The sequence below is a fragment of the Danio rerio genome, chromosome 9 (assembly GCF_052040795.2).
Source record: "Danio rerio strain M-AB ecotype USA chromosome 9, GRCz13ab, whole genome shotgun sequence".
Lineage (NCBI taxonomy): Eukaryota > Metazoa > Chordata > Actinopteri > Cypriniformes > Danionidae > Danio > Danio rerio.
This window is the reverse complement of record NC_141029.1, coordinates 26,087,992-26,113,914: the sequence shown is the minus strand read 5'-3', so window position 1 is coordinate 26,113,914 and position 25,923 is coordinate 26,087,992. Positions and strand designations below refer to the sequence as shown.

The 25,923-nt window shown below is 37.0% G+C and overlaps 1 protein-coding gene across 2 annotated transcripts in view; it reads right to left on the bottom strand.

Moving 5' to 3' along the window:
* hecw2a (HECT, C2 and WW domain containing E3 ubiquitin protein ligase 2a) overlaps positions 1 to 25,923 on the bottom strand; it is a 39,604-nt gene that overhangs the window by 7,425 nt on the left and 6,256 nt on the right. The window contains exons 3-28 of one of the 2 annotated variants that reach the window (XM_087267786.1): positions 24,032 to 24,139; positions 23,682 to 23,776; positions 21,669 to 21,738; positions 21,367 to 21,536; positions 21,113 to 21,255; positions 20,470 to 20,570; positions 19,612 to 20,378; positions 17,526 to 17,847; positions 17,347 to 17,445; positions 15,567 to 15,717; positions 13,846 to 13,949; positions 13,635 to 13,759; positions 10,092 to 10,277; positions 9,507 to 9,641; positions 8,198 to 8,282; positions 7,897 to 7,993; positions 7,682 to 7,765; positions 5,361 to 5,449; positions 5,003 to 5,123; positions 3,351 to 3,464; positions 2,918 to 3,070; positions 2,732 to 2,830; positions 2,503 to 2,632; positions 559 to 705; positions 336 to 450; positions 167 to 252 (exon numbers count right to left, since the gene is read on the bottom strand). In XM_087267786.1, the coding sequence (XP_087123912.1) occupies positions 167 to 252; positions 336 to 450; positions 559 to 705; positions 2,503 to 2,632; positions 2,732 to 2,830; positions 2,918 to 3,070; positions 3,351 to 3,464; positions 5,003 to 5,123; positions 5,361 to 5,449; positions 7,682 to 7,765; positions 7,897 to 7,993; positions 8,198 to 8,282; positions 9,507 to 9,641; positions 10,092 to 10,277; positions 13,635 to 13,759; positions 13,846 to 13,949; positions 15,567 to 15,717; positions 17,347 to 17,445; positions 17,526 to 17,847; positions 19,612 to 20,378; positions 20,470 to 20,570; positions 21,113 to 21,255; positions 21,367 to 21,536; positions 21,669 to 21,738; positions 23,682 to 23,776; positions 24,032 to 24,139 (3,896 nt within the window). The remainder of the gene's footprint in view (positions 1 to 166; positions 253 to 335; positions 451 to 558; positions 706 to 2,502; positions 2,633 to 2,731; positions 2,831 to 2,917; positions 3,071 to 3,350; positions 3,465 to 5,002; positions 5,124 to 5,360; positions 5,450 to 7,681; positions 7,766 to 7,896; positions 7,994 to 8,197; positions 8,283 to 9,506; positions 9,642 to 10,091; positions 10,278 to 13,634; positions 13,760 to 13,845; positions 13,950 to 15,566; positions 15,718 to 17,346; positions 17,446 to 17,525; positions 17,848 to 19,611; positions 20,379 to 20,469; positions 20,571 to 21,112; positions 21,256 to 21,366; positions 21,537 to 21,668; positions 21,739 to 23,681; positions 23,777 to 24,031; positions 24,140 to 25,923) is intronic. The other variant, XM_087267787.1, reaches the window with a different exon arrangement.

Here is a 25,923-nt window from a genome sequence, read left to right as displayed (position 1 = left end):
CCTAATAGAATACTCATTTTTGTCATTATACAAATTTCTGTCCTTGTAAACCACCAAAACCAGTACAAATAAAGCCTTTATTGACACTTTTGATGAATTAAACATACTCTTTTAGATTAAAAAAATATCTTCCTGACCCCATATCCCAATTGAGATGTGAGAGTACCTGAAGGAGTCGTAGTCTCTGTTCATTGTTGAATCTCTCCACAGCAGCCCAGAACCATCGAATCACTATGTGGTTGTCATGATAACCTTCAAGAACAGTGATAATAAACATTTTCAGACATTCAGTGATATTTCAGTAAAAAAAACACCTGGATCAGTTTCAGTAATACCTCCCCTGTATTCTGTGTTGTTTCTCCAGTCGGACAGGTCTATCTCTGCTGTTCCAGCAATGACCAGCTCCAGCTCTCGGGCATCAAACACTGAGACGAGCCGCACATCCACCACCTGCACAGGTACATGTTCTCAGATCAACATCCTGTTATAAGTTATTATTGTAATTTTGATTAGTTAATATCTTTATTAGTCATCATTATTCACAGATTCAGACTGTACCTCATAAAATCCTCGCACGAGACTCTCTGTCTGCTGAGCCACACCTCTCTCAATCCGCCACTTCACCATGCGCTCAATGTACTCTTTCTTGTTCTTGTCTGACACAGCGATGCCAGATCCACCCGGCTTTAGCTCACGTTCTGTTATCTGACATAAAAAAAAACTAATTATCAGTCTTTGTTTTTATAAAATCACAATAAACACGAGTACATAGACTTTATATCAATGAAGAAGCCTTATATTTTTACGTAAGGATGAGTAAGGCTGTTTGTGAATGTAATATGTCTGGTTTAATCTGTTATTCCAGTTATATTTTGCTGTATAATAGCTGTACTTATTTTGCTGCTTGAAACTTCAAACTGGTTAATCTTACAATATTATTTTCATTCATTCATTTTTATTTCGGCTTAGTCCCTTTATAAATCTGGGGTCACCATAGCAGAATGAACCACCAACTTATCCAGCATTAGTTTTATGCAGCAGATGTCCTTACAGCTGCAACCCATTACTGGGAAACACCCATACACTCTCATTCACACACATATATTATGGACAATTTAGCTTACCCAACTCATCTATAATGGATGTCTTTCGACTTGTGGGGGAAACCGGAGCACCCAGAGGAAACCCATGTGAACACAGGGAGAACATGCAAACTCCACACAAAAATGGCTCAAATTCCACACACACATTGGCTCAAACCAGCAACCTTCTTGTTGTGAGGCGACAGTGCTACCCACTGCACCACCGTGCCACCCTATATTATTTTCATGCATTTTTAATTATAAACACACTAGCTAGTAGCTACAGTAAATAACTATACTGTTGCACTTAATAAATAATCTCATTATTTACTTTGTGCTCCTAATGATTCAGAAGTCTCACACATATACATTTAAATTGCCTCTGCAACAAAAAATAAGGTGGATACGAGCAAAAATATGAGCAAAACGTGGATACGAGCAAATAACCTTCCTAACCCTAACTCTAGGTGCTTTGTGTTTTGGTGGTTTGGTTGGCTGCTAGTGTTTTGGTAATATAATCATCGTACAGAGAAAAACATTTATTTCCTAACATGATTTTTCCACATTTTTGTGATTTTTATTTTACACAAAAAGAACAAGACATTTTTTTTTCATAGCATTCTTTCTAATATTTAGCAAGGATGGCAATAACACTGACCATGACTTTATATATTAAGCTTTGGAAAAAAAAAAGACCATTTATGATTCTTAGAATCTCCAGGGTTATGGGATTTATCAGATATGTGTTGGTAAAATGCTAATATTTGCTATTTTATTCTCTGAAGGTAACAGCTGATAACGTATATTTTGAATTTCATATAAATGTAGAAGTACAAAATGATTAGTTTTTCAGAAAATGACAATTGATAATTTATGTATCTTTTTAAAAATCAGGAATATTCAAACAAATATTAATTTCTAAACTCATTTGTTAAAGCAAGTGTACTGTTTCTTCTAAATAAATAAATAAAACATTGCACCTTTTTTTGTAATTTTACGGAAGAAAAAAAAACTTCACACACAGACACACAATATACGTTTTTTTGTTTGTTTTATGTTTGTTTTTGTAAAAAGTGGGTACATTACATAGGTTTCCATTCACTTTATACTGTCCAAACCGTATATTATATTGCCCCTACCCCACCCTACCCCTAAACCCAACCATCACAGGAGTCAGTGTCCAGCTTTACTCTCTGATTAAACTCATCCTGTGTGATTTATAAGCATTTTGAGAAATGAGGACGTCACCAATGTCCTCACATTTCACCTCCTTTTTGTAATACCTGTGTCATACCCATGTCATTATACAGATCTTTGTCCTGATATGTCACAAACACACACACACACACACACACACACACACACACACACACACACACACACACACACACACACACACACACACACAAACCATTCCTACCTGTCCAAACACCTCCTCATTGACTGTAAAGGTGAGGTCCAGCATGTCCTCGATGTCATTATCCTTCATCCACTGCAAACTCTGATGAAACTCTTCATCCAGAAACTCTAGATCACTCAGATCACATGGACTGCACACACATAAACATTGCTCATGTGAAAAGAGCTGCACAAATTTTACATGTAAACTGAGAAACAAAAAGGGTGCTACAGTAAATATGATGACCCACATGCGGAGAAGGCCTTTGTAAAATGGTCGGGTGAAGAAGGCATCCAGCAGGTACTGATGAATTAGAGCAAGACCCAGAATGCGGCCACTGAACCGGAACCTAAGAAACACAAAATCAGTCTAGACATACACTCAGACATCGCCTGTTAATGAAAATCATCCAGCCCTTCATCTGTGGGCTGATTACCACTCATGATGGTTGTCCACAAAGGCTGACATGGGGCTGATCTGCACAGTGTAAGTGTCATTGGCTGAGTATTCAAAGAGTCCATAGTATGGGTTAAAAAGCTCACGGGAAACCAGGAAGAAGAACTCCCTGGATGGACCACTATAGTCCAATCTGAAAAAAAAAGAAATGAAACAGAAAAAAATTTAGGTTACTACACTATTTCAGATGAATGCAACTATAGCTGTGTGTCAAACATTAATAACGATGCAATTAGATTAATTTTAATTTTACAAAATTTAAAGAGCTCTGTATATTTAAGTGTGCTTGTTTGTGTGTGTGCTTGTTTGTGTGTGTGTGTGTGTGTGTGTGTGTGTGTGTGTGTGTGTGTGTGTGTGTGTGTGTGTGTGTGTGTGTGTGTGTGCTTTATATGACAGGAAACATATATACCAACCCTTCTTCTCCAACAAAGCTGACGTAAAGCCTGCTCCTTTGAAGGTCTTTGCGGGAATAACACATGATCTGATTGAAAGCATCCTCAAGCAGGTGATCTCTTCTTATTATTAACCTAGACAGTGAAAAAAATACATCATAACACAACATAGCAGAGCATGTAAAGAAAAACAGAGGAATTAAAAGCCTTAATTTTTAGCAAAAGCATGGAGAGTTTTCACAATGATTGCTTTCTGGTGTATAATACATTGCCCCACATAATAAATTGAATTCCCACACAAATAACACATAAAACTCCTTCGTGAGTTTTGATTATCATAATAAGATGCTACATTTTGACAAATATGCAGATTTTTTTTGTATAAATATAAATCTAAGTTATAAATATAAATCTAAAAAGAACTTGAGGAAAAACAGTATCATGGGAAGGAAAAGCATTTGTTTGCAGTAGTAAACTGCCTCTATACTGATTAGCGTGAACTATGAGCTTATAGCCTCCGACATGATGAGCTTGCAGTCATAAACACTTCAAAATAGGCTTGTAGTCACTTCCAATAGTTGTGTAATCTTCAAGGCAAAACATTAATCAAAGGGATAGTTCACACAAAAATGAAATCTTTTTCACGCGTCACATGTTCAAAACCTATTTTTGAGTTTCATTCTTCTGTTGAATGTTTACTTTGAAGAATGCTGCTGAATGGAGAATGGTTGATGGTAGTTCCCATAGTTTCTTTCCTACTATTTGGAGGTCAAGGAGTACCAGCATTTTTCAAAATATCTTCTGTATGTCTTAAACTCTGTATATATCTCAGGCTCCTGTATGTAGGTTATGTAATATTATGTATGACAATCATGACAATGATTAGTTTCTTTCATTGCCTTTGAAGTGAAATAAAACATAAACAAAGGAGGCTGAGGAAGACGCTCATTTTAAAAAAGGAATTCAGACAGCACTTAGAGGCTTTTGCATCAGAACTTATATATATATATGAGCATAACATTCTATTTAGTTTCTTATGCTTGGATTTGTTAATGAATTTAACCATTACAATTCTTTTATTTTCATGGAAATATGCATTCTGTTGTTTGTTGTAGTTATCTTGTCTGCATTGTATGTGCAAATTTAGGAATGTATGATGATGTGTTTTTTTGTCTATGACTTTTTTTTAACACAGCTGAGTAAGAGAGTTTCAGTTACCAATAATTATATTCAAATATGGATCCCATTTCAGCAAAATTAACATCTGAGGTTTGAGATCACTAAGCAATACAGAATCAAATCAAAACAAACAATATAAAAAAAACAAACTTATTGAATCATCACTTATGTCATAATGCCCAGCCCTAACCTTTATACAATTAAAACAGGATAAATTCGCCAAATATGAAACATTCATAATCATGAAATCTACATGAACATTTGAAAAATGTTACCACACAATACATACTTTCAAAATAGCAGACAAAAGTATTACTATAAAGACTTTATTATACAGTGTATGACTTGTTCTGCCTGTTTGTTTGTTTGTTTTATAGCAATTAACTTTTTATCACTTATTATTTTAGTTAAACAATTAGATTTAGTTTAACAGAACAGAACAGGTTTTTTCACCCAATGGTCAAATCGAAAATGTTTTTGAAAATGGAACTCACTTCACTTTTCCTGGTCCCTGTCCGTAGCCCTTGGTCTCCATTTTGCGGTAGAAGTTTCTTAATTTGGCCTCAAAATCCCGCTTGTAGGGAGCAGGGGCTCGCGCATTAGCCCGTGGGGTTCCTGTGAGCAAGAGATTATATGAATACCTGGAATGATCACTGAGATGAAACCCAGATTCTTCTTTCATTTAAAATAAATCTGTAACATTCTGAATGGCTGTTTTAAACACATGCATGATCAGGTAACCACAGGGTCTGCCACTCTTTTATTAGCTTAGAATTTAGTCTGGTAATGGAGGATACAAGGCAGGAAAGGAAGGAAACAGGGAAAATTTGGGGGTCATGAGTGACCTCTCACCAGGGGAGCTCTGTGGGGACGCATGACAGTAGCTGGAGAGCAGTAAGGCATTGGGCGGAACATACGACATCACTTCCTCTTCAAACAGGCTGCAAGGAGAGAGGGCCAGGTAACAGCTGTGTTTTTTTAATTTTTAATCTGGGCTACGTGAACAAACTCAGGCCATCACAAAATGCGCACACATTTAAAATCAGCAGCAACAACAAAAAAAACATATACACTACCATTCAAAAGCTTGGGGTGGTTTACAACTTTTGTTTAAATGTTTGGAAATAAATCTTTTAATCTCAACAAGCATTCCTTCAAATAAATCAAAATAGTTCAGCAACAACAGTCATACTGTCAATTAGTTTTACAACATATGTATGCTGTTTAAAACACATTTTTGTATCAATTCGTCTAAGGTTATCTATAAGCTAGTGTGCTCCAAAACAAAGAGACAATTCACATTTCGTTTTTATGACATCACTGTGCACTTCAGCTTCTCATCAGATAGATTTTGGGCAATCAGATCAGACCCCTCTGAATATGAAGAGTTCAGATGCAAAAACCTTTAAGTGCCATCTAAAATTTTCTTCTAAAATGAGTATTTTCCTCGGGCTCTTATGTGTAGGTAAAGTAATTTCACCTTATTGAATGGACTGGGTTGCTTCATTTGCCTTTAATGTTAAATAACTGAACATAATCAAAAAAGGCTAAGAAAAATCTTTATAGACTGTAGCTGTCCTTTTATGAATCGGACACGGTTTATCTAAGCTTAACTCTGGCTGGCCAAACTGTGATATGAATGAAAGGCTACTGGCTTCTACAATATGTCCCATCCAGTCTTGATGTTTCAGTTTAATTTGTTCTGGTCATGTTTAAATGTACAAAGAGTGATTTTTGAAAAACACAACTGAAAAGTGGATCAAACAGAAAACAAAAAAAAAAAACACTTCACAGCATTAAGGCCATAAACATTGAACATGACGGGGAGAAGAGAGAGCTCTCCCAGACATTAGCAAAATAAAGGTGATGTTGTTAATAAAGGCTCAAAATAAAGGCTCGGTGGTTAGCACTGTTCCCTCACAGCAAGAAGGTAGCTGATTTAAGTCCTGGCTGGGTCAGGTGGCATTTAAACTTTGCATGTTCTCCTCATGTTCACATGAGTTTCCTCTGGGTACTCCCATAGTCCAAAAGACATGCAGTACAGGTGAAATAGTTTGATAAATGAAATCGGCTGTAGTGTGTGTGTGTGTGTGTGTTTCCCAGCACTGGGGGTTGCCGAGTTGCAGCTGGAAGGATATCCGGCACATAAAACTTACACCAGAGTAATTGACAGTTCATTTCACTGTGGCGAGCTCTGGTAAATCAGAGACTAAGCTGAAGGAAAGTGAGTGAGTAGGTGGTAGAGAAAATACAAAAAGCTGACAGGGTCAGGGAATTACAGTCAGTCAAGAAGAATAATATCCGAGAAGTTTTCCACTGCTGGAGAGATGCTGAGCTTGCTTCTTTTCTTCTTGATACAAAAGTAATGTTGTTTATTAATGCTGCATCTCACAGAACTCGGGTATGATGTCTCCTGCTTTTATTTCCTTAACTGTCATCTTCATTCGTTGGTTTATTTTTTATTTAATATTTTCTTTCACTTTAGCTGTGATGAAGAGTCATTTATTTTTTTTTACACCTTCATGCCTAAAATGTCTGAACCTCTTCTACTGACTGACTGAGTTATCTGCCTCCAAAGTGCGTCGGAAAACTAAGATGCCATAAACACCTAATATAAATCACTGTAACCCTGTACTATTACTATATAACATGTGCAATATAAGTTACTTTAAGCTGTTCGTGAAAACTTTTGGCACTCATTTTTGCTCTGGTGAAATATCATCGGTATTTCACAGAAATCAATTGCATTTCTATTTTTTTTTTTTTTGGTCCTTTCCTTTCTGAATTGAGAACAGAAAGCTAGAGAAACCCTTATTTTCAGTCACTTTAAGGTTATTATAGTTCATAAAAATGAAAAAAAAAAACAGAAAATTGCAATAAAATTAAAATAGAAATTCTAAAAATAAAAACCAACCCAAACTATAATGAAAAAAAACAGGACTAAAATTACAGTGTACTTTATTTTAACATATGCGATGCATCATTGCTAAATAAAACATTGGCCAAAAAATAATAATAAAATGAAAAATGTAATCATACTGACCCCAATGTTTTGAACAGTACAATAGAGTAAATACAAACTCAACTAATGCATGCATGTCTGGGGCAAAGGGAAAGAGGCAGGCACACCATAAGCTGTATTTAAATATAATGCAAAATCTGCACACACTTACCTGAGCAACATAACCAGGTCTGCATCACTGGACAGACGAGTTAACCCTGTTGCCCCCTCATTGCGGATAAACTGAACCTTCTCCCTGAAAATAACAATATGAAACAAGACTTTAAGCATTGAGCAATGACAGCACAAACTCCTCAAGTGCAGAGCGAAATAAGTGACTCTCTGTTCACATCTGTTGTTGAATTATAAAACTGCAGATAAAAGTACCTAAGGGAATGGTTTCTCACAAGTTCTGGCTGTCTCTCTTGCAGGATCTCAAAAATGTTGGGTTGTCGCAAAAAGGCAACAATCTTATCATTATAGGCTGAAAAACACAGATGCGTAACATGTCAGTGCACATGTTTCGATACGTCTGTCTGTAAACACATGAGATCACATGCACGCACACATGCGCACACACACACATGCGCACACACACACACACACACACACACACACACTCACACGCGCACACAAACACACACGCACGCATACACACATACACTCACAGACACAAACACACACTCACCCACAGGCACCAGGTCCTGATACTGACTGTTTCTAGATGACCGGCCCTGGACTGGAGGACTCGGGGAACGAGAGTCATCTCCAACCTGAAACATCAGAGCAGGAATCATACTGTATTTTCCTTATGAAAATATTCAAATGATCTTTTTATTAAAATGGTCTCCTTTTAAGACACATGATTTGAGGAGCTTATAATTGTTCTTCGATGACATCACTGACAAAACCAAAACAATTTGAATTGGAATTGTGTTCATTTAAATTATAGAAAATTGTAATTTAATAAATCAGATTTTTTATATGCTGTTAAAAATTATTTTAAATTTGAATTTCTTAATTTGAATTTGAATTTGAATTTCGTAACTTGAACATTAAACATCTGAATCTTAGGAAAATGGAATTTTTCAAGGCAGAATTGTTTATAGACAGATTTTCAAATTCCTAGACTGCAGATATACAGTTTGTAAAAATACAGTTTCAAATGTTCAAAATGAAAAAATTCAGAGCATCAAATTCAACATCCTAAATTCAAAATAAGAAATTCAGATCGTGAAATTCAGATTCAGCAGAAAGTAGGTCAGAGGTGATCAACAGGGAAGAGTAGACGATCACAGATCGTCAAACTAAGCATTTTGGCCAATCACTGAGCTGTCTGAGTTTAAAAACTTTAGCAAGTTTGAAAATACGTCTATAAAACTTCAGATTTTAGATTTTCAATACTCAAGTTATAAAATTCTAATTCAAAATAATAAATAAAAAAAAATCACATTTATTAAATTACAATAGTCAATAATTCTAATTAACAATTAAACTCTGATAGTTTTGGCATATTATTAGCTCCATAATAAATTATATATATATATATATATATATATATATATATATATATATATATATATATATATATATATATATATATATATATATATATATATATATATTTTTTTTTTTTTTTTCTGTTCATTTATTTATTAGCATTATTATTCATGTTGAAAATGGTTGTGTTGCTTAATATTTCTGTGGAAATTATAAAAAAAAAGTCAAGATTTTTGTTATAAATAAGTTGAAAAGACATTTAAAATACAAATATACATTTTATTTAATAAAATCTTACTAACCCTAAACTTTTGACTTTTAGTGTACATAAAATAAATGCCAAAAATCCTGCAAGGACCAACAATCCTGCATAATGCAGGCTTTATTTTATACAATCAATTGCATAGAAAAAAATGTGCTAGACTGTGCATCGGTTTTGGCATCTAAACCATTTATTGTAGAAATCTGTGCTGAGCTGTTGTTTCTCTAGCTCTTACCTCTCCTGCACTGTGGCTGCGCTGGCGGGACAGGTGCTGTCTGTGAGCCAACAGTCCGCTGGACCGCGAGTTCTGCAAGGGCAGCCGCGGGTCAATAAATGTTGTGGCACGACAGTTGTGGTCTACAAAAAAGGCCTGTGACGCATGAACACATAGACAAGAAGTTTGAGCAGTAAATTTGTAAACAGAAATCTGTTTACAGTTTAAAGCAGATGGGCCTCCGTAAACACACTTAACTCAGATTTCATCTGTACAGTTTGTCACATGCAGGTCTAAGATTAAAGGGATTGTTCACCCAAAACTAAAAACTCTGTCATAATTTGCTCACTCTTCACTTGTTTGAGTTTCTGTTTGATGTTGATCACAAAAGAAGATATTTTGAAGAAAACTGAAAACTGGTCACGACTTCCATAATATTTCTTCTGCCAGCTTTAAAATATCATCATTTATGAATAAAAAACTAATAAAAGTTTGGAACGCTTGAGGAAGTGTTAATTTTTGTGTCAACTATTCCTTTAAACAGGTGCACAGAAAACAGAAAACACACACACACACACGCATGGACGCACGCACGCACACACACACCTTCCCAGTATGGTCATGTTTCATCTCCCAGCCCCGGGGAAGCTCCAGCTGCTTGTTGGAGAACAGATTGAGGAAGTTGACCAGGTCTCGGTTGTGCTGGTACCGCTCAAAGTGTTGGGCATCCCGTCGAACTTTACTGATCATGTGCTTCAGACACGTGTTACTTGTGAACATCCGATAGGCACTCTGAAGGTGAACAATAAATCATGACAAGAAGGTGTTAAAATACGCAACATGCCACAGATGGACACCACATGCTGTAACTACGCCTCTGCTCTCTGGACAGTGCACTGTAACAACACGTCCTGCAATGTTTGAGAAGTAGGTCAGTCAAAAGAGCAGGTGGTTCCCTGTGGCTGTTTACACCTAGTCACTTCTTGTGTTTTTTCTGATTGTATTGCCATTCCATCATGAAGAGTTGTTAATGCCCTCCGAAATGCATTCCGATTCAATCGCTCAAACTACTTCAGGAGGGGGTCTGGGACGCATTCCAGAGTAAACAGATGCAGGTCTAAATGCATCTGGTTCTTGAAACCAATGAAAACATCTTGAAAACATTTGATAGTGTGAACAGCGCTAATGCAAGATTCAATGCAACTCTTCTGTTCTTAATCAATTTGTGATCGATCATTAACCATTAAATAATTAAATTATAATGTTAAACTATTATAAAATGTCAGCTTTAACAACATAGAACAGATCCCATACATTTAGCAACATATCTCTATAAATTCAGAGGAAAAAAAAAAGAAAAATATAAAGTTTTGTTCATATCTTGCAGACAAAATAGATGTTTCATTCAGCCTGTAATGTCAGAGATCACTAAGATTATTAGTGTGCTTGATGATGTTTTACTGGAACAGGAGTCAAGAACAAAGCCTCCTGTAGTTTACACATAAAGTCATGTATATATACCAAATACTAATAATAATAAAAAAAAAGATCTGCTCTTTAATCAATAGCATATAGCATGGGAAATCATATCTGTTTAGCCGTGACACATTCAACTGGCCTAATATAATCAGTACCAGGCGACACAGTGACACAGTAGGTAGTGCTATAGCCTCACAGCGAGAAGGTCGCTGGTTCGAGTCTCGGCTGGATCAGTTGGTGTTTCTGTGCGGAGTTTGCATGTTTTCCCTGCAATTGTGTGGGTTTCCTCCAGGTGCTCCGGTTTCCCCCATAGTTCAAAGACATGCGGTGCAGGTGAACTGAGTAGGCTAAATTGTATATAGTATATGAGTGTGTATGGGTGTTTCCCAGAGATAGGTTGCAGCTGGAAGGGCATCCACTGCGTGAAACATGTGCTGGATAAGTTGGCAATTCATTTCGCTGTAACGACACCGGATTAATAAAGGGACTAAGCCGAAAAGAAAATGAATGAATGAATAAACAGAACCATTTTCACAAATCAGCAGTGGTGGAAGGAGTACTGAAAAAGCATACTTAAGTAAAAGTACCAATACTTGCCTAAAAATGTAGTGTGAATACAGTAAAAGTATCTGTTGTAAATATTACTCAAAGTAGGAGTAAAAAGTTGCCCTTTTAAAAGTACTCATGAGTAGTGTGTATTTTGCTGTTAAAAGTTGATACATTTACATGTAATTTGTGGATGTGTGTAAACGTAACATTCTGTTGTGCATTTAGTTTTAGCCCAGCAGGCACACAACGTCATAAGACGTTAATATCAGGTTAGATTTAGGTTATGATGTAAGGTAACCAAAATTCAATGTCTAGCCAATGTCTAAGGACAAAATTATTTTGATGTCCAATAATGACATCAAATGATGTTGATTTTTGGTTGATTTTAGGTTGTTAGAAAGTGACCAAAATCCAATGTCGAGCCAACATCTTAAACCAACATCCTATTGACGTCAAATACTGACATTTATTCATCAGTTATGGCAAGCAAAATTCAACATCTGATAGATTTCATAGTGGTAACGTTGACACAACGTCAAGCTGTAACATCATTAGATGTTGATATTTGGTTGGTTTTAGGTTGGACGTTGGACACTGACATCAGGCTGACGTTGAGTTCTGATGTAAACTCAATTTTCATTTCCAAACAAAATACAGCGTCTCCACGACATTAGGGTCCAATTTCAATCTGACGGCATGATGACGTCTTGTGCCTGCTGGGTGTTTAAGGCCATTTCGGTCATCATACTGTAAATATTAATCATCTTCTCATCAGTGACATGCATCTAAACCAGGGGTGCCCATACTCGGTCCTGGAGGGCTGGTGTCCAGCAAAGTTTAGTTCCAATCCCAATTAGACACACATGGGCTAGCTAAAATCTGCAGAACATCAGCCCTTCAGGACTGTGGCTGTTTCTCAATATGCGTTCTTTAGCGGTCTTGCGTCCTCGTGTTCTCGTGTAACGTCATCATCAGCTGGCAAAGTTCAGCTCCAATTCTCAAGACCGCAAGAACAAAGGATGCGTGAAACTTCCCGGATGTGATCTTGATATTGAGGACGCACTGATGCAGACTTAAGCACCTGGAAGTCCCAGGAGTCATTGCGACTGGAGGAGGGAAGCGCAGCATTTATCTAGATTTATTATTAAAGTTAAGAGATTTAACTTATTTACCTCCGGAGTTTCCCTAAATGAAACAGTGAATATAAACATTACCATGGACATCTTAATAAAGCATTAAACACATTAAGGGTGTTTGTTTGCTGAAATTCGTATTAAAATCTGGTTTATTTATATTGTGCGACGTATATTTATAATGTTTTTATGCAAAGTATATATTTTGAAAAGGGGGAAAACAATAAATCGTTGTATGAATGCTGTAATGTTTTAATAATTTACCATTTAAAACGCGTGAAGGTCATGTGACCACCAGGAAGAATGAAGCATCTCATTTCTCAAAGGACGCGTTCTCTGCCCTCATGCTCTTCTAAGTTTGTTCTTTCGAGGACACCTGGCAAGACCGGTTTCACAAGAACGCAAGTCCGTTCTCTGCATTCTTGGAATTGAGAAACAGCCTGTGTTTGGGTATCCCTGATCTAAACAGTCTCTGGGTCAATGCGTGTAAAGATTTTGAACATCTTGGACACTTAATGCTTCCAAACAGTTTGCTTCAGTGTAAAGTGCACATGTCTTAAGTAGTTCATTATGATGCAATTTACCTTCTGTGTGTGATTTGATTGGACATGAATTACTGGACTGATTTTTCTAATCCCCATAAACAAGAAAAAATAAATAGTAACTGCAGGTTGAAGGGAAGTAGTGAGAGTAAAAGTACAGATACTGCACTAAAAATGTACTCATGAAAAAGTAAAAGTACACATTTTTAAAACTACTTCGTAAATTACAATTTCTGAGAAAAACTACTCAATTACAGTAATTTAGGTATTTGTAATTAGTTACTTTACACCTCTGCAAATCAGAGAGCAATCCAATTAGAGAAAATGCATGAAGTGACCGGGTGTAATGAGGCTCATTGACAAAACCACATCCTAATGTGAGGGTCTAAACATGGTCTTGTTTCAGGTGTGCTCTGGTGTTTGTGTCTCTGAGTGCTTTGGCTTACAGGATTAGAATGCAGAACAGAGAAGAAGTCTGGACTGGACAGGAACTTTGCACCAGGAGACTGAAGCAGAAGAGCCAGACGAGAGCGTGAGCTGGCCTGACCAATAATGCCATCCCTCCGGTATTCTAGACAAGAGCAGACATCAATAAACACAGACTGAACAAAACCACTCACTTCCCAAAACACCATCATCTGTAGTTGGATGGCTTACCACTGATGGACTGAGCCAGCACGTCTGTTTCATCAGCTGGAGGATCTTCAACTCTGGGTTCCTCAGACCTTTCACTGGTCATTGTCCTGCGAATACTCTGATACCTGCCAGAGAGAAATCACAGCAATTGTTCATGTAACAAAGTCTTCATTAATTTACCCAGATTTCAGCTTCTTTTATAACAAAAATGTCCATATTTCTATAATGAAAATGTTACAACTTAAATCTTTCATTTTCTGTGGTTCGTTTTCCTATAGGGACGCGAGATAAATAAGGAATTAAGCCGAAGGAATTGAATGAATCTTTTTATGAATATTTTCACAGAGTATTGCATCTACACTGCCCAAATTCATTGTCATTTCTAAGCTGAAGGATATGATGGCTTTTTTCCCACCTTTAGTTTACTTAAACTGCAGTCACATTCCAATATAGTCTGAGTGCAGACCTGCACTTACACTCTCAGTCACCTGAGACGGCACATAAAAACAGCAGTTTGTTTGCATTGCTAATGGAGACAAGTTGTAATGCTTACATTTTTACATTTTTTTACTGTTATATTTCCAATGTACAGTAAATCAACAAAAGCATCAACATGCATTTTAGTGTGGTGCATTAATAGTCTATCCACACCTGCTAGTTTGAAAATGCAAAACTGCATCAAGCCAATTAAAAAGTTTTCTTTGTGAGGACAATGATTAATGTGAAACAATTGTGTGTTCATACTCTGGACACATCATGTGTGCCTGTATAGAACATTTTATTTAAAAACGCTATAGTCACTTTAGGATTTCCTATTTCGTTTGCTATAGGAAGTAAATGCTTCATGTTAAATTATGCAGTCAAATCTTATGTCTTACAGACATGCTTGTTTGTACATATGATTCATAGTTTTTATAGTTTATAAATGGTCCCATTGTCTTTTTACATAATAAGTTATGCTAAGCACTTTTGGATATTTCAAAATGTTGCAGTGCCAGTTTGGGTGGATGTTGTCGTGTGTCTTCCTCTTCCTGAGTTCTGTCTATCATAATACTAAAATACTTTTGCTTTTATCAAATATAAAATTTTTAAAGCATCTTATCCCCATAGAAATGCAGAAGGAGGGCTGGAAAAAAGTATTTTTGGCAGAGAGTGCAGGTGGTGAAGTGACGTCACTTAAAGAAAAAAGCACAGGTGTCTGAGACTGCCGGGAAAACCAGATCCAAAACCTTCTAACCATATTGTTCTCTGACATTTCGCAGATAAAATTCCAGTAAAATTCCCTGCATTTGGGAGTTTGGTGTAAAAGTGAAAAGTTGTCAGGTTCACGCAAGATTAGTAGTAGCAAACAGTTACCTGCTTGATTGGAAAGTGCTTTTTGCTGAGCTGTGTGTTTTACATGTCTATGCTGGCAGTAGATCTTTTCACACATACATATTAACTGAAACGAAAACTCCATTGTCACCATTGTTCAGTCCTAATAGTGTTCCAAACAATAAATCAGGATTATTTTCTAACAGAATTTCTATTGAAATTACAAGATTTAACAGATTTTCCAGAATTCTTTTCATTCATTTCTTCATAAATTTTCATTTTTGCATTGCCCTTGAAATCATTGGAAAATGAGAAAGTAACCTTAGAGTAACATTAGGAGAAGATTAAGCTTGCTGGTGTGTCCTTTACTGTGTAAAATGAGATTTTCAGCTCAGTAACATTTTAAACCAGTCTAGTATTGTTCTAACCTGCGGTTGAGTTGTTCCATCTGCAGAATGGAGCTGGAGCGGGTCAGACCCTGTGGAGCCGGAGGGCCAGTGGGTCTCTGCCATGTGGTGGTGCGATTCACGTGATCCACAAAGAAGATACGACCATGACTGTCAATACGAGCCTCCCAGTCTGAGGAAAAAGAGGGAGCAAATGAGAATGAGAGCATGACAGTGCCTGATTAGCCCTGGTATTTTTTTGGCAAAATTGGCTTTACAAGCAAACACACAGGCAAAGTGAACATGCACATTTGGCACCCTTGGTAAATATGACCAAAGAAGACTGTGAAAGGTTTTTTTAAACCTTTGCTCTCATTGAGAACATTCCTTCATATATTCATTTACTTTTCGGCTTAGTCCCTTTGATAATCTCGGGACGCCAGAGTGAAATGAATCACCAACTTATCCAGCATATGTTTTACGCAGCAGATGCCTTTCCAGCTTCAACCCTTCTGGGAAACATCCATACACTCTCATTCACACACATACACAATAAACAATTCAGCTTACACATTTCACCTATAGTGCATGTCTTTGGTCTTGTGGGGGAAACGAGAGCACCCGGATAAAACCCACGTAAACACAGGGAGAACATCCACACAGAAATGCCAAGTGACCAAGCCAAGGCTCGAACCAGCAACCTTGCTGTGAGGGGACAGCGCTACCCACTGTGCCACCGAGTCACCTCATTGAGAACAACAAATTGCAAATACAGCACAGTTTGTGTGCCGCAATTATTGGCACCAAATTTCAACACACACACACACACACACTCACATAATTAATCATTTATTTATCTTTTGCATGTTCTGATAATACTTTACATTTTTATTACTTTTGGGTAAAACACAAAAAAAAACTCACCAAGGCCCAACTATAAATAATAGAAATATATATAAATAATAAATAATACAAAAATCAATAATACAAAATCACTCAAAGTGATTTGTTGAGATTCACAACACGAGAAGTGCCTTTTAAAATAGCAAAAACACTGAAAATGCCAGTTTCCACCTATTTCCAGTGTAGAAATATACATTTCTATGATTTAGTTTCAAATGAACAATAATCTACATGTAACTGAAAAGTTATATTCTTTGTTTTTTAATTTCATTCGAAACTGTAACAGCCCAGCTATGAGGGACGTTAAACCTTTGTATTTCTGAGCACGGGCTCAGCCAAGGTGATGCAAATGCTATGGGTGGGGTCTTAAAGACGGTGCCTTAGTCTTTGGGTGATACTTTCCAATACGTTATTTGATCACTGCATGCTACTATATATGATGATTAGATAAGGTCTGGGAAAATGCTGTTTGACTCCAATACTTTATTTACATGCTTTTGTTAGCTATCTCCACCTAGCCACCCCCTCCTCCTAAAAACATAACATAGACTCATTTTAGACTTGCGATAAAACTTGCGAACTGCAGACCTGTGAGAGACTCCAGTAGGCTATTGCAGACTCGTTTACAACAGCAGTAATAGTCAAATTTGATGTTGTGTTGTGACTAAGCCTGGTAAAAAAATCTCCAAAATTCACAAATGAAACTGTCAAAAAGTACAAAAGGTTTCGAAAGGGTTTTAAGAAAAAGGTAAGCTACTCTCACATCTAATAATAAACTGAAACATACTGTTTTTTTTTTTATTTTTTATGTTAAACTAGCCTTTTTGCTTATATTTTCCAGAGGTGCCAATATTACTGAGGACACCTTAAACCACACTGAAGCGCATGCAGACTTACAGAAACACATACACACACTCACTGGGAGGTAAGGGCTCGTCCACACGCTGGTATCGGTGGATGTCTTGTCTTACAGATGGCAGAGAATTAACACGCTGATCTCCGTTTACCTGAGGAACGCCTGCAAAACATTTAGATACAATACATCAGGGTGTATTTTCATAATCTACTTGATTAACACATAAATGGCTGTGTGAATACCTAATTCTGACTCTGTCTCCGTAACAAAAGTCTCAGAGTCCACAGATTCCCCATCTCCGGATGGTATCAACTCATCTTCATCCTCCTGTGACACTCCTGCTGTGGCCTCCAGGCTCCATCTTCTGGACATGGTATCCTCAGTCACATCTTCACATTCCTCTTCCTCGTTGGTGGGGGGCTCTGGTTTTGGAGCCTCTCTCTCCGGCTCATTAGTTAGATGTGTTTCTTCAGCAGTCTCTGCAACCTCGTAAGTGGTAGGTGGATCGTCTGAGAGATCTTCTCCCCCTGGGTCAATGGCTGCCTCTGCCCCCTGCTCGGCCTCCTGTGAAGACCAAGTTCACAAAGACAGATTACCTTCTTTCTTTCTTTCTTTCTTTCTTTCTTTCTTTCTTTCTTTCTTTCTTTCTTTCTTTCTTTCTTTCTTTCTTTCTTTCTTTCTTTCTTTCTTTCTTTCTTTCTTTCTTTCTTTCTGTCTGTCTGTCTGTCTGTCTGTCTGTCTGTCTGTCTGTCTGTCTGTCTGTCTGTCTGTCTGTCTGTCTGTCTGTCTGTCTGTCTGTCTGTCTATCTATCTATCTATCTATCTATCTATCTATCTATCTATCTATCTATCTATCTATCTGTCATTCAGTCTATCTGTCTGCCTGTCTGTCAATCCATCCGACTGTCATTTTTGTTTCTACTTACATAACTTTTCATTTCTGATATTTGATATATTGAGTAAATTAAAAATGTGAAAACCATGTGGTGCTGTCAAATCATTATATCAGATATTTTTGACTTTTTATGAGAAAGTATGCTGAGCAACTCCTTATTATTTAATCCTTATGTTATTTAATCCTTATGTTATTCAATGTAAATTGTTAATATTATCAAGAAAATATGTTATTTTTTAACTAAATTGTAACACACTAGACATTAGTCCAAATTATTATACATTTTGACTTAACATCAACGCAAAGAGAACATATGTGTGGTGAAACCAGTTTTATAAAAAAAAAATAAAGTTAGATTATTTCAGTTAGCTGCCAACATTTCTAAATTTGTTATGTAATAATTGTATGTAATTATTTAATTACATGTTAAGTGTTTTAGTTACTACAACACTATGATTTGTACTAAATCAATAATACTCAACCACATCTGCTCAACCACATTTGCCAGCTGATTCAAATGTTGTCACTCGATTGAATGGGCATTATCAGCTGATAGATACATTGCAAAAATGCTTTCCTTACTTTGATTTTTTGTCTTGTTTCTATTCGAAATATCTAAAAATTCTTATATCAAGAAGCATTTCTAGGTAAATAAAACATAATGTCTTGTTTTAAGAAATAATATGCCAATATTAAGTGATTTTTTCATTAAAACAAGCAAAATAATCTGCCAATGGGGTAAGCAAAATAATCTTGTTTTTCCTTTTGACATAAGATTATTTTGCTTACCCCATAGGCAAATTATTTAGCTTGTTTGAAGGAAAAACACTTCATTTTGGCATATTACTTCTTAAAACAAGACATTGTGTTTTGCTTGACTGAAAAACTCTTCTTGATTTAAGAATTTTTAGATATATGGACTAGAAACAATACACACAATCTAAGTAAGAAAAGCATTTTGCAGTGTATGGGCCAGTAGGGGCCTTCTGCACCCACTGGTAGGCTCAGAAGGCTGTTATCATCCATCCACAAGAATAATCAACTATAGATCACATCCGGCTGTGGCCGGAAGTTAATGAGAATTATTTATATTATGTATTAAATTTCCCATTAATAGTATTTTAATAACGTCTACCCCGACCCCAACCCTAAACCCAACAGCCACAGTAATGTAAAAACAGATCTGGAGTCTTCTCTATTAGTATAGCTTATTAACTATGTGGATGTATGATAACAGCCTTCTGAGCCAACCAGTAGGCGCAAAAGGCCTCTATTGGCCCATATCTATCAGCTAATAACCACTGATAATGGCCATTTAATCAAGTGATAAATTTGAAGTGGGTGCATTTGCAGAAGGCTTTGAAAACTCTTATATTTCGAATTAAAAAGTCCCTTGGATTAAACATTTTCCCTTCAGTAAATCTGCTTCTGACCTGAGATGCTGATGCAGGCCCCGGGCAGCAGTCAGATGCCATTGAGGAGATATCAACTTCGGTTGCCAACTCTTCACTGCGCGCCAGGCCCTCTTCCTCCTCCTCCTCTACCTCCACCTCCCGGCCCTGTTCCTCCTGCCTCTCCATCAGACTGGCGGTTTCCACCTCGGGAGCGACTGAACTGGGCACGACCTCTGGCTCAGGAGGCACCTCTTCTCCTGCATTCAGAGTTTCTACTTCAGACTCCAGCCCAGCCTCTTCTGAAGGTTCCTCTACGCCTCCATCAAACACAGCTCCTCTTGCTGCTGCTTTTGGGGGTGTTTGATAAGACCTTGGAATGCCGTTAAATGTTGACAACGTGGCCTCTGTAGCAGCAGATCTGTCCTCATCTTCATCTGAGTCGATGTGCAGCATGGCACTGAGTCGCGTATGTGTGGGAAAGCTGGAGCGGAGTTTTGGAGAAGCTGCTCCTAGAGGTCTGTCACCTGGGCCCTTAGGAGCCTCGATGGCATCAAGCTGCTCGCTGAAAGACCCCTGGAGCAGGTCTGGAGAAGAAGGGGCCTCGTCGTCCAGGGTGCCACCATAGATTTCTGTATCGGGGGAGGGAATACTGCTCCCCTCCCCATTTCTATTGGACCCCAGGGAGGCTGTTGGGGAAGGGCCTGCTGATGAGATGGGTAGAGGATGAGGCAGCTCTTCGTCATCTGAAGGGGTTCCAGGAGCTCCATTGAGGGCTGCTGCCCCCAGAATTGTCTCGGGAGACACATCTGTGAGAGGTGAGGTGAGTTAACTTAAAATAAATGGAAAACAGTGGTTATTAGTGCCATTGAGTAAGAGCACAAATGTATGTGAGCTTACCATCTGGGCCCATAGACGTGACGTCCACTTTAAAGTGCATTTGACCACTCACATGATCAGTGGGCAAACGACGACATAGGGAGAAGCTGAGTGACTGGTTCCTGTAGCCATTAAAACACACACATTTACACACATAACACTGTTCAATCATTTTTGTCATTTTTTCTAAGAATATTTAATTAAAATAAAATAAAAAAGAATACATTGAGATTTTTGAGAAAAATTATTATAATAAAAAAACTTTTTTATGTGAATATATTTTACAATTGGGCAAAACTGAAATGCATTGTTTTGATACTTTTCAGTCTTTTTTAATGCCAAAGAAACATTTATTACTATCACTGTTGAAAATGATGAGCTATTAGGAGTTTTGTGGCAATGCAATAGAGATTATTTATCTGAAAAAGTCATATATCTATCATGATTCAATGATTTTACATTTACTTTAATGCGTTTTATGCAGTCTTACAGAATAAAATGAATAATTCCTTCAAAAAATAGCTTGCTAACCCGTAACGTCTTAAGGGTAGTATATTACTGATCTTCTAATATCTGTGTTTATGTTGCATGAAGAAATGAATCATGAAGGAAGGATAAGGATCATGTCTGTTTGCATAAATCGTATGTTTTGTGTCACGCTCACCCTGTCGAATGTCTCTCCAGCAGCAGCTGCACAGGAATATTCAGCTGACCCAAGAAGCGTTTAATAATGGGTCGACTTTTAGCAAACTTGTCTTTAACCTCAATCACTAATACGTCTGTCATAAGAGCCACAAAAGTATGTTTCTGCAAGGAAAAATAATGAGAGAAGCATTTTTATCTCATCAGTTCAGTCGATTTGTACTATCTGAATAAGAGAGTAAGTGTATGCTGTAAGTGTCATTATGTGTGTGTCACCTCTCCATGCCAAACAGGATTAGTGGTGTTAGTTGTAATGCCGGATCGCCTCTCTTGGCCGTGATGGGAAAAGGTCGGAAAGCAGCTTCTTTTGCCTGGATGAATGCTCATCTTCAGATAAGGGTCTGGGTTAAAAAACATCCCCTTCTTCAGGCCAACAGCTCGGATATCTAAAACAAACAACAATCTAGTAATAAAAACAGCTCAAATAAATCGGTGGAGTAGGATAATATTAGTAGAAGTCATTGAGAGTTATTTGAAGAGCATAAATCATTTTTATCTCTTACACATGTAAAATTTACCTGATAGCGTAAAGCTAACCAGTTTTCGACTACTGTCTGAAGCTTGTTGTCCTTCTCCTTGGCCATCAACCTAGAACATTTATTTTTGTGAGTGGTAATTTATATGTATTCATTCATGCAATCATTTTCCTGCAGCTAAGTCCCTTCATTCATCAGCGGTCCCCACAGTAGAATAAGCCGCCAACTTTTCCAGCATATGTTTTACACAGCAGATGCCCTAACCTATATATATATATATATATATATATATATATATATATATATATATATATATATATATATATATATATATATATATAAACACACATTGTTCTAGACTATTCAGCACCATTTTGCGACTGAATATCAACATGAAGTAGGCTAGTGTATGCTGTTAAGCTAGTTTAACAAAAGGTTAAAAGATATGTTTTTCTTTCTGCAAGTTTTACAGTTAATTAAAAAGTTAGCAAATGATTACAGCTCAGATCAATATTTTGTGTCTAACTGTTTAGTTTTGTGGCAAGTAGCCATGCGAAAATTGGGATACTGTACATTCAGCAGCTTGTTTTCCCAGAATAAACTCATTCAGGCTTATTAAATAGCCCTCTGTTTCACATTGCTGATAAGTCTGTCAGGCTTTATTCTGACACAACTAGCTGAATTAACCCCTTACTTAAACAACGTGACATGTTCCTTAATTAGGGACCGAGCACCTATGGTGTGTATGCCCTATTGGAATTGCTTGGTTTCTTATTATTCTTCTGCTTCTTCCGAAGAATGAATCGCGATTTTGAGGGTCTAAATATGCCCGAAAATTCACAAAACTTTGCACACGCCCCAGAAGTGGTGAAAATTTACATGTGTTATAGGTTTCGGAAGTAAGCGTGGCAAAAATGACTCGAAAGCGCCACCTATGCATTTTTGACGAACTGGCCCCCAAGCTACGATTCACGCACACGCACGAAAATTGGGCACACGTCAAACATGCCAAAACCTACTAAAAATCTCAAACCCAACAGGAAGTAGGATATTTTTAACTTCCTGTGCCAAAAAAAAAAAAACACAGTTTTTGCCATTTCCAGGCATTTTATTTTATCCGATCAACACCAAAATTGGGGTTTGTCATTTAAAGGCCTTGGCGATGTTAAATTGCGAAGATCTAGAGATTTCGTCCAAACCTGTGTTCATGGCAGCCTCTCAAATTTTGACGATTCGCCATAAAACAGGAAGTTGTTATAACTCAGGCATGCATAGAGCTGTAACTCTACGGACAGCAGGTGTCCAGGACCAGAAGAGATCTCCTATGTGAAAACATCCATCCAATGACATGACAAATCTCCAGCATATTCAAAACATTAGGCTGCAGTCAAATAGCCATTTAACACTCCTCATCCCTTATTGCAGCAAACACATAAAATATTGCACAGAAATTGTGAACAGGTAGAGAATAATTAGTCAAATGAGACTGAATAGTGAATGAATGAATGAATGAATGAATGAATGAATGAATGAATGAATGAATGACCTAAACATTTTGAACACTGGTGTGCAGTCTATTATATTAATTTTCCATATTAATGTAAATGCCAGACATTCCTATTGCAATTTTATGAATGGGTCAGAAATGTTGGCAACACTTCATTTAAGTGTCATTGTTACGCTTATGTACTTACTATTTTAATAACAATAAGCTACGCATAATTACATATAACTAAAAATCTCATCATAACCCTAACCATATAGTAAGTCCATGCAGTTCCTTTATGCTACTCAGTACTTAAATGTGTACTTTAACTCACAAAAACACCTTAAAATACAGTTTGCCAAAGTGTTTAATTACCTGCTTTATAATGAGTGTTTGATTGGCCTAACAACTGTTTTCCACAAAACTGCATTGTGAAGTCAAGCACTTAAGCACACAGCGTGTTTTTGTGAGCTGTAAGGCTGTCTGTAGAGACAAGAGTAATGTCTGCGGTGGACACACACACACACAGAGAGAGAGAGAGAGAGAGAGAGAGAGAGAGAGAGACTGACCGAGGCTCTGGGGTTCTTGACTGTGATGCAGGGAGTCGTGGCTCTTAATGCTCCACTTACTCCATGGTAGTATTTAAAGCAGATCCTTGTCTCAGCTAGAAGAGAGAACCAGATAAGTGTCAGCATTACTCATCTGCTCAGCATATCTGTATAGTCAGCACTATATTGAATATACTGTAACATTAAAAAAAATAAGCATTTTTAGAATCTTCAACTTTCACAATGAATCTTAGCGCCAAGATTATAAAACAACTGAATGTTATAGCATAAGTCAGGATCTCTACTGTTGTCTAACCTTCTGCTCCATTAAGTATTTCATAACATAAAACTGGAAGGCTGCAGTTACTCACATTCAAGAAAGTATGGCCCGACCTCTAATCTCCAGACGATCTGACCACACTGTGTGCCGTTTACCCCACGGTTCTTACAGTCCCACACATTTGATGGACAGGTTTCATCTGATAAAAAGCACATTGCATTAACACTCTTAGAAATCTGTCAAATGTATAGTAACACATCAACTGTTGTTGCCAGTACACTTTACAATGGGGCAAAACCTTTTTATAACAGGTGGAAAATTTAAAAAAAAACACTGTTAATAAAAATAACCACAAGTAACCTATCTGACTTAAGTACTGTACAATATAAAGTGCACAGAGTCATACAGAACATCAACATAGCAACATGTGAAACTGAAATGATGTAACTATAAACTATAAATCTGCTTGCTTTTTTTACTTCCAAAACTGCACATTTACAAGTATTTTACTGTAAAATGTAATGAAATTATTTTTTTCATCATAAAGATTAATGGAACTTTGGTGGTTAATCTGCAGCACAAGAATCAAGTTGAAAAGACTGAATAAAAAATTGCACCACCACATAACAGTGACAAATTTTACAACAGTATGTATAACAAATCTGCAGTGGCTCTGCAAATAACATCGCACAACATTAGTCATCTACTAATGAACAAATGTGGGCCAGATTACATTAAAGCCATTACTGAATGTCTGCTTAGTCGTCAAAACATGGAGCCACTAGAGAGATAAGACCCTTGCACAGGTACAGAAGTTCTGCTGGCCTTCAAGGCAGTGGTTAGTGGCTTTGTGCCCAGATGTATCGCTTTGCTCCAGGCTCATATTTTTACATGACAGAGAGAATTGTGATCTTACTGTTTAAGGAGGAGGACTGAAGGGCACAGAGGATGAAGGCATCTTCTAGTAAACATGTCTAACAGCATGTCTGGTACAGTCCTGCTGCTTTTAATTTAAAACTCGACTCGTACTGTATTATGTCTCTGTTGTAGCCTGTACTTGTGTCAGGAAATTCTAAACTTTGTATTACACCAATTTTATGTCAGGGCCTTCTCATGATGAATGGCTTTGTTAAAAAGAATTTAACCACTTAAAATTATCTGAATGTATTTGATTTATAATGTATCATACGGGTTAAAATTAAAATGTTATATTTTTATTTTTCATTTATATAAAATATTTTTAAATATACATTAAGTAGGATTGTCATGTTTTTTTTTGTTTTTTTTTTTTGTTCAAAATAGATGTTTTCCTTTGTAGAGCTGAAAATTTCTCGACTCTTCTGAAGTTAAAACATTGGTATTATGTTATTTTAACTAAAATTAGCATAAATCAGTCTAAATACACTTTTTTGTGATTTTTATTTTATTTGAGATTTTTTAAAGGGGTGGTCCAGAATGTTATTTTTAAGGCTTGGTTGTGTTAATAAGATGCAAAGCAATGTGTGCTCATGTTTAACTTGAAGGAAATCGTGTTATTTTTTCATAAATCTCACTTTGATTATACACAGCTACTCAGCTAACATGAAAACGACTGTCATATTTCCTAGTTCCTCTAAAAGGCCCACCCTCAAGTGACTCTGATTGGTCATCATCATAATATGCTGTGATACGCCGATCGGCTTCACGTCACGCCCTGACAAGCACGCGCGTTTTGTGTAAACAGTCAGTCAGTCAGTCAGTCAACACGTGTCTGTAACGAGTGAAAATGGGATGCGGCTCCTTTAACTGTTTCTGTGCCTTTTAGTGTGTTTATGCGTGTATACGATGAAGTATTTGTAACACGAGAAGCGCATGTGCGCGGGAGAGATTTTTATTGTTCTTTTTCTCTCATGCTCGGATTAAGTTATTTTCTGTGGTGACAGAATAAAGCACAATATGTGAGATGAGACCTTTGTGAGCCTGGATTGATTTGTTTTTGATGTT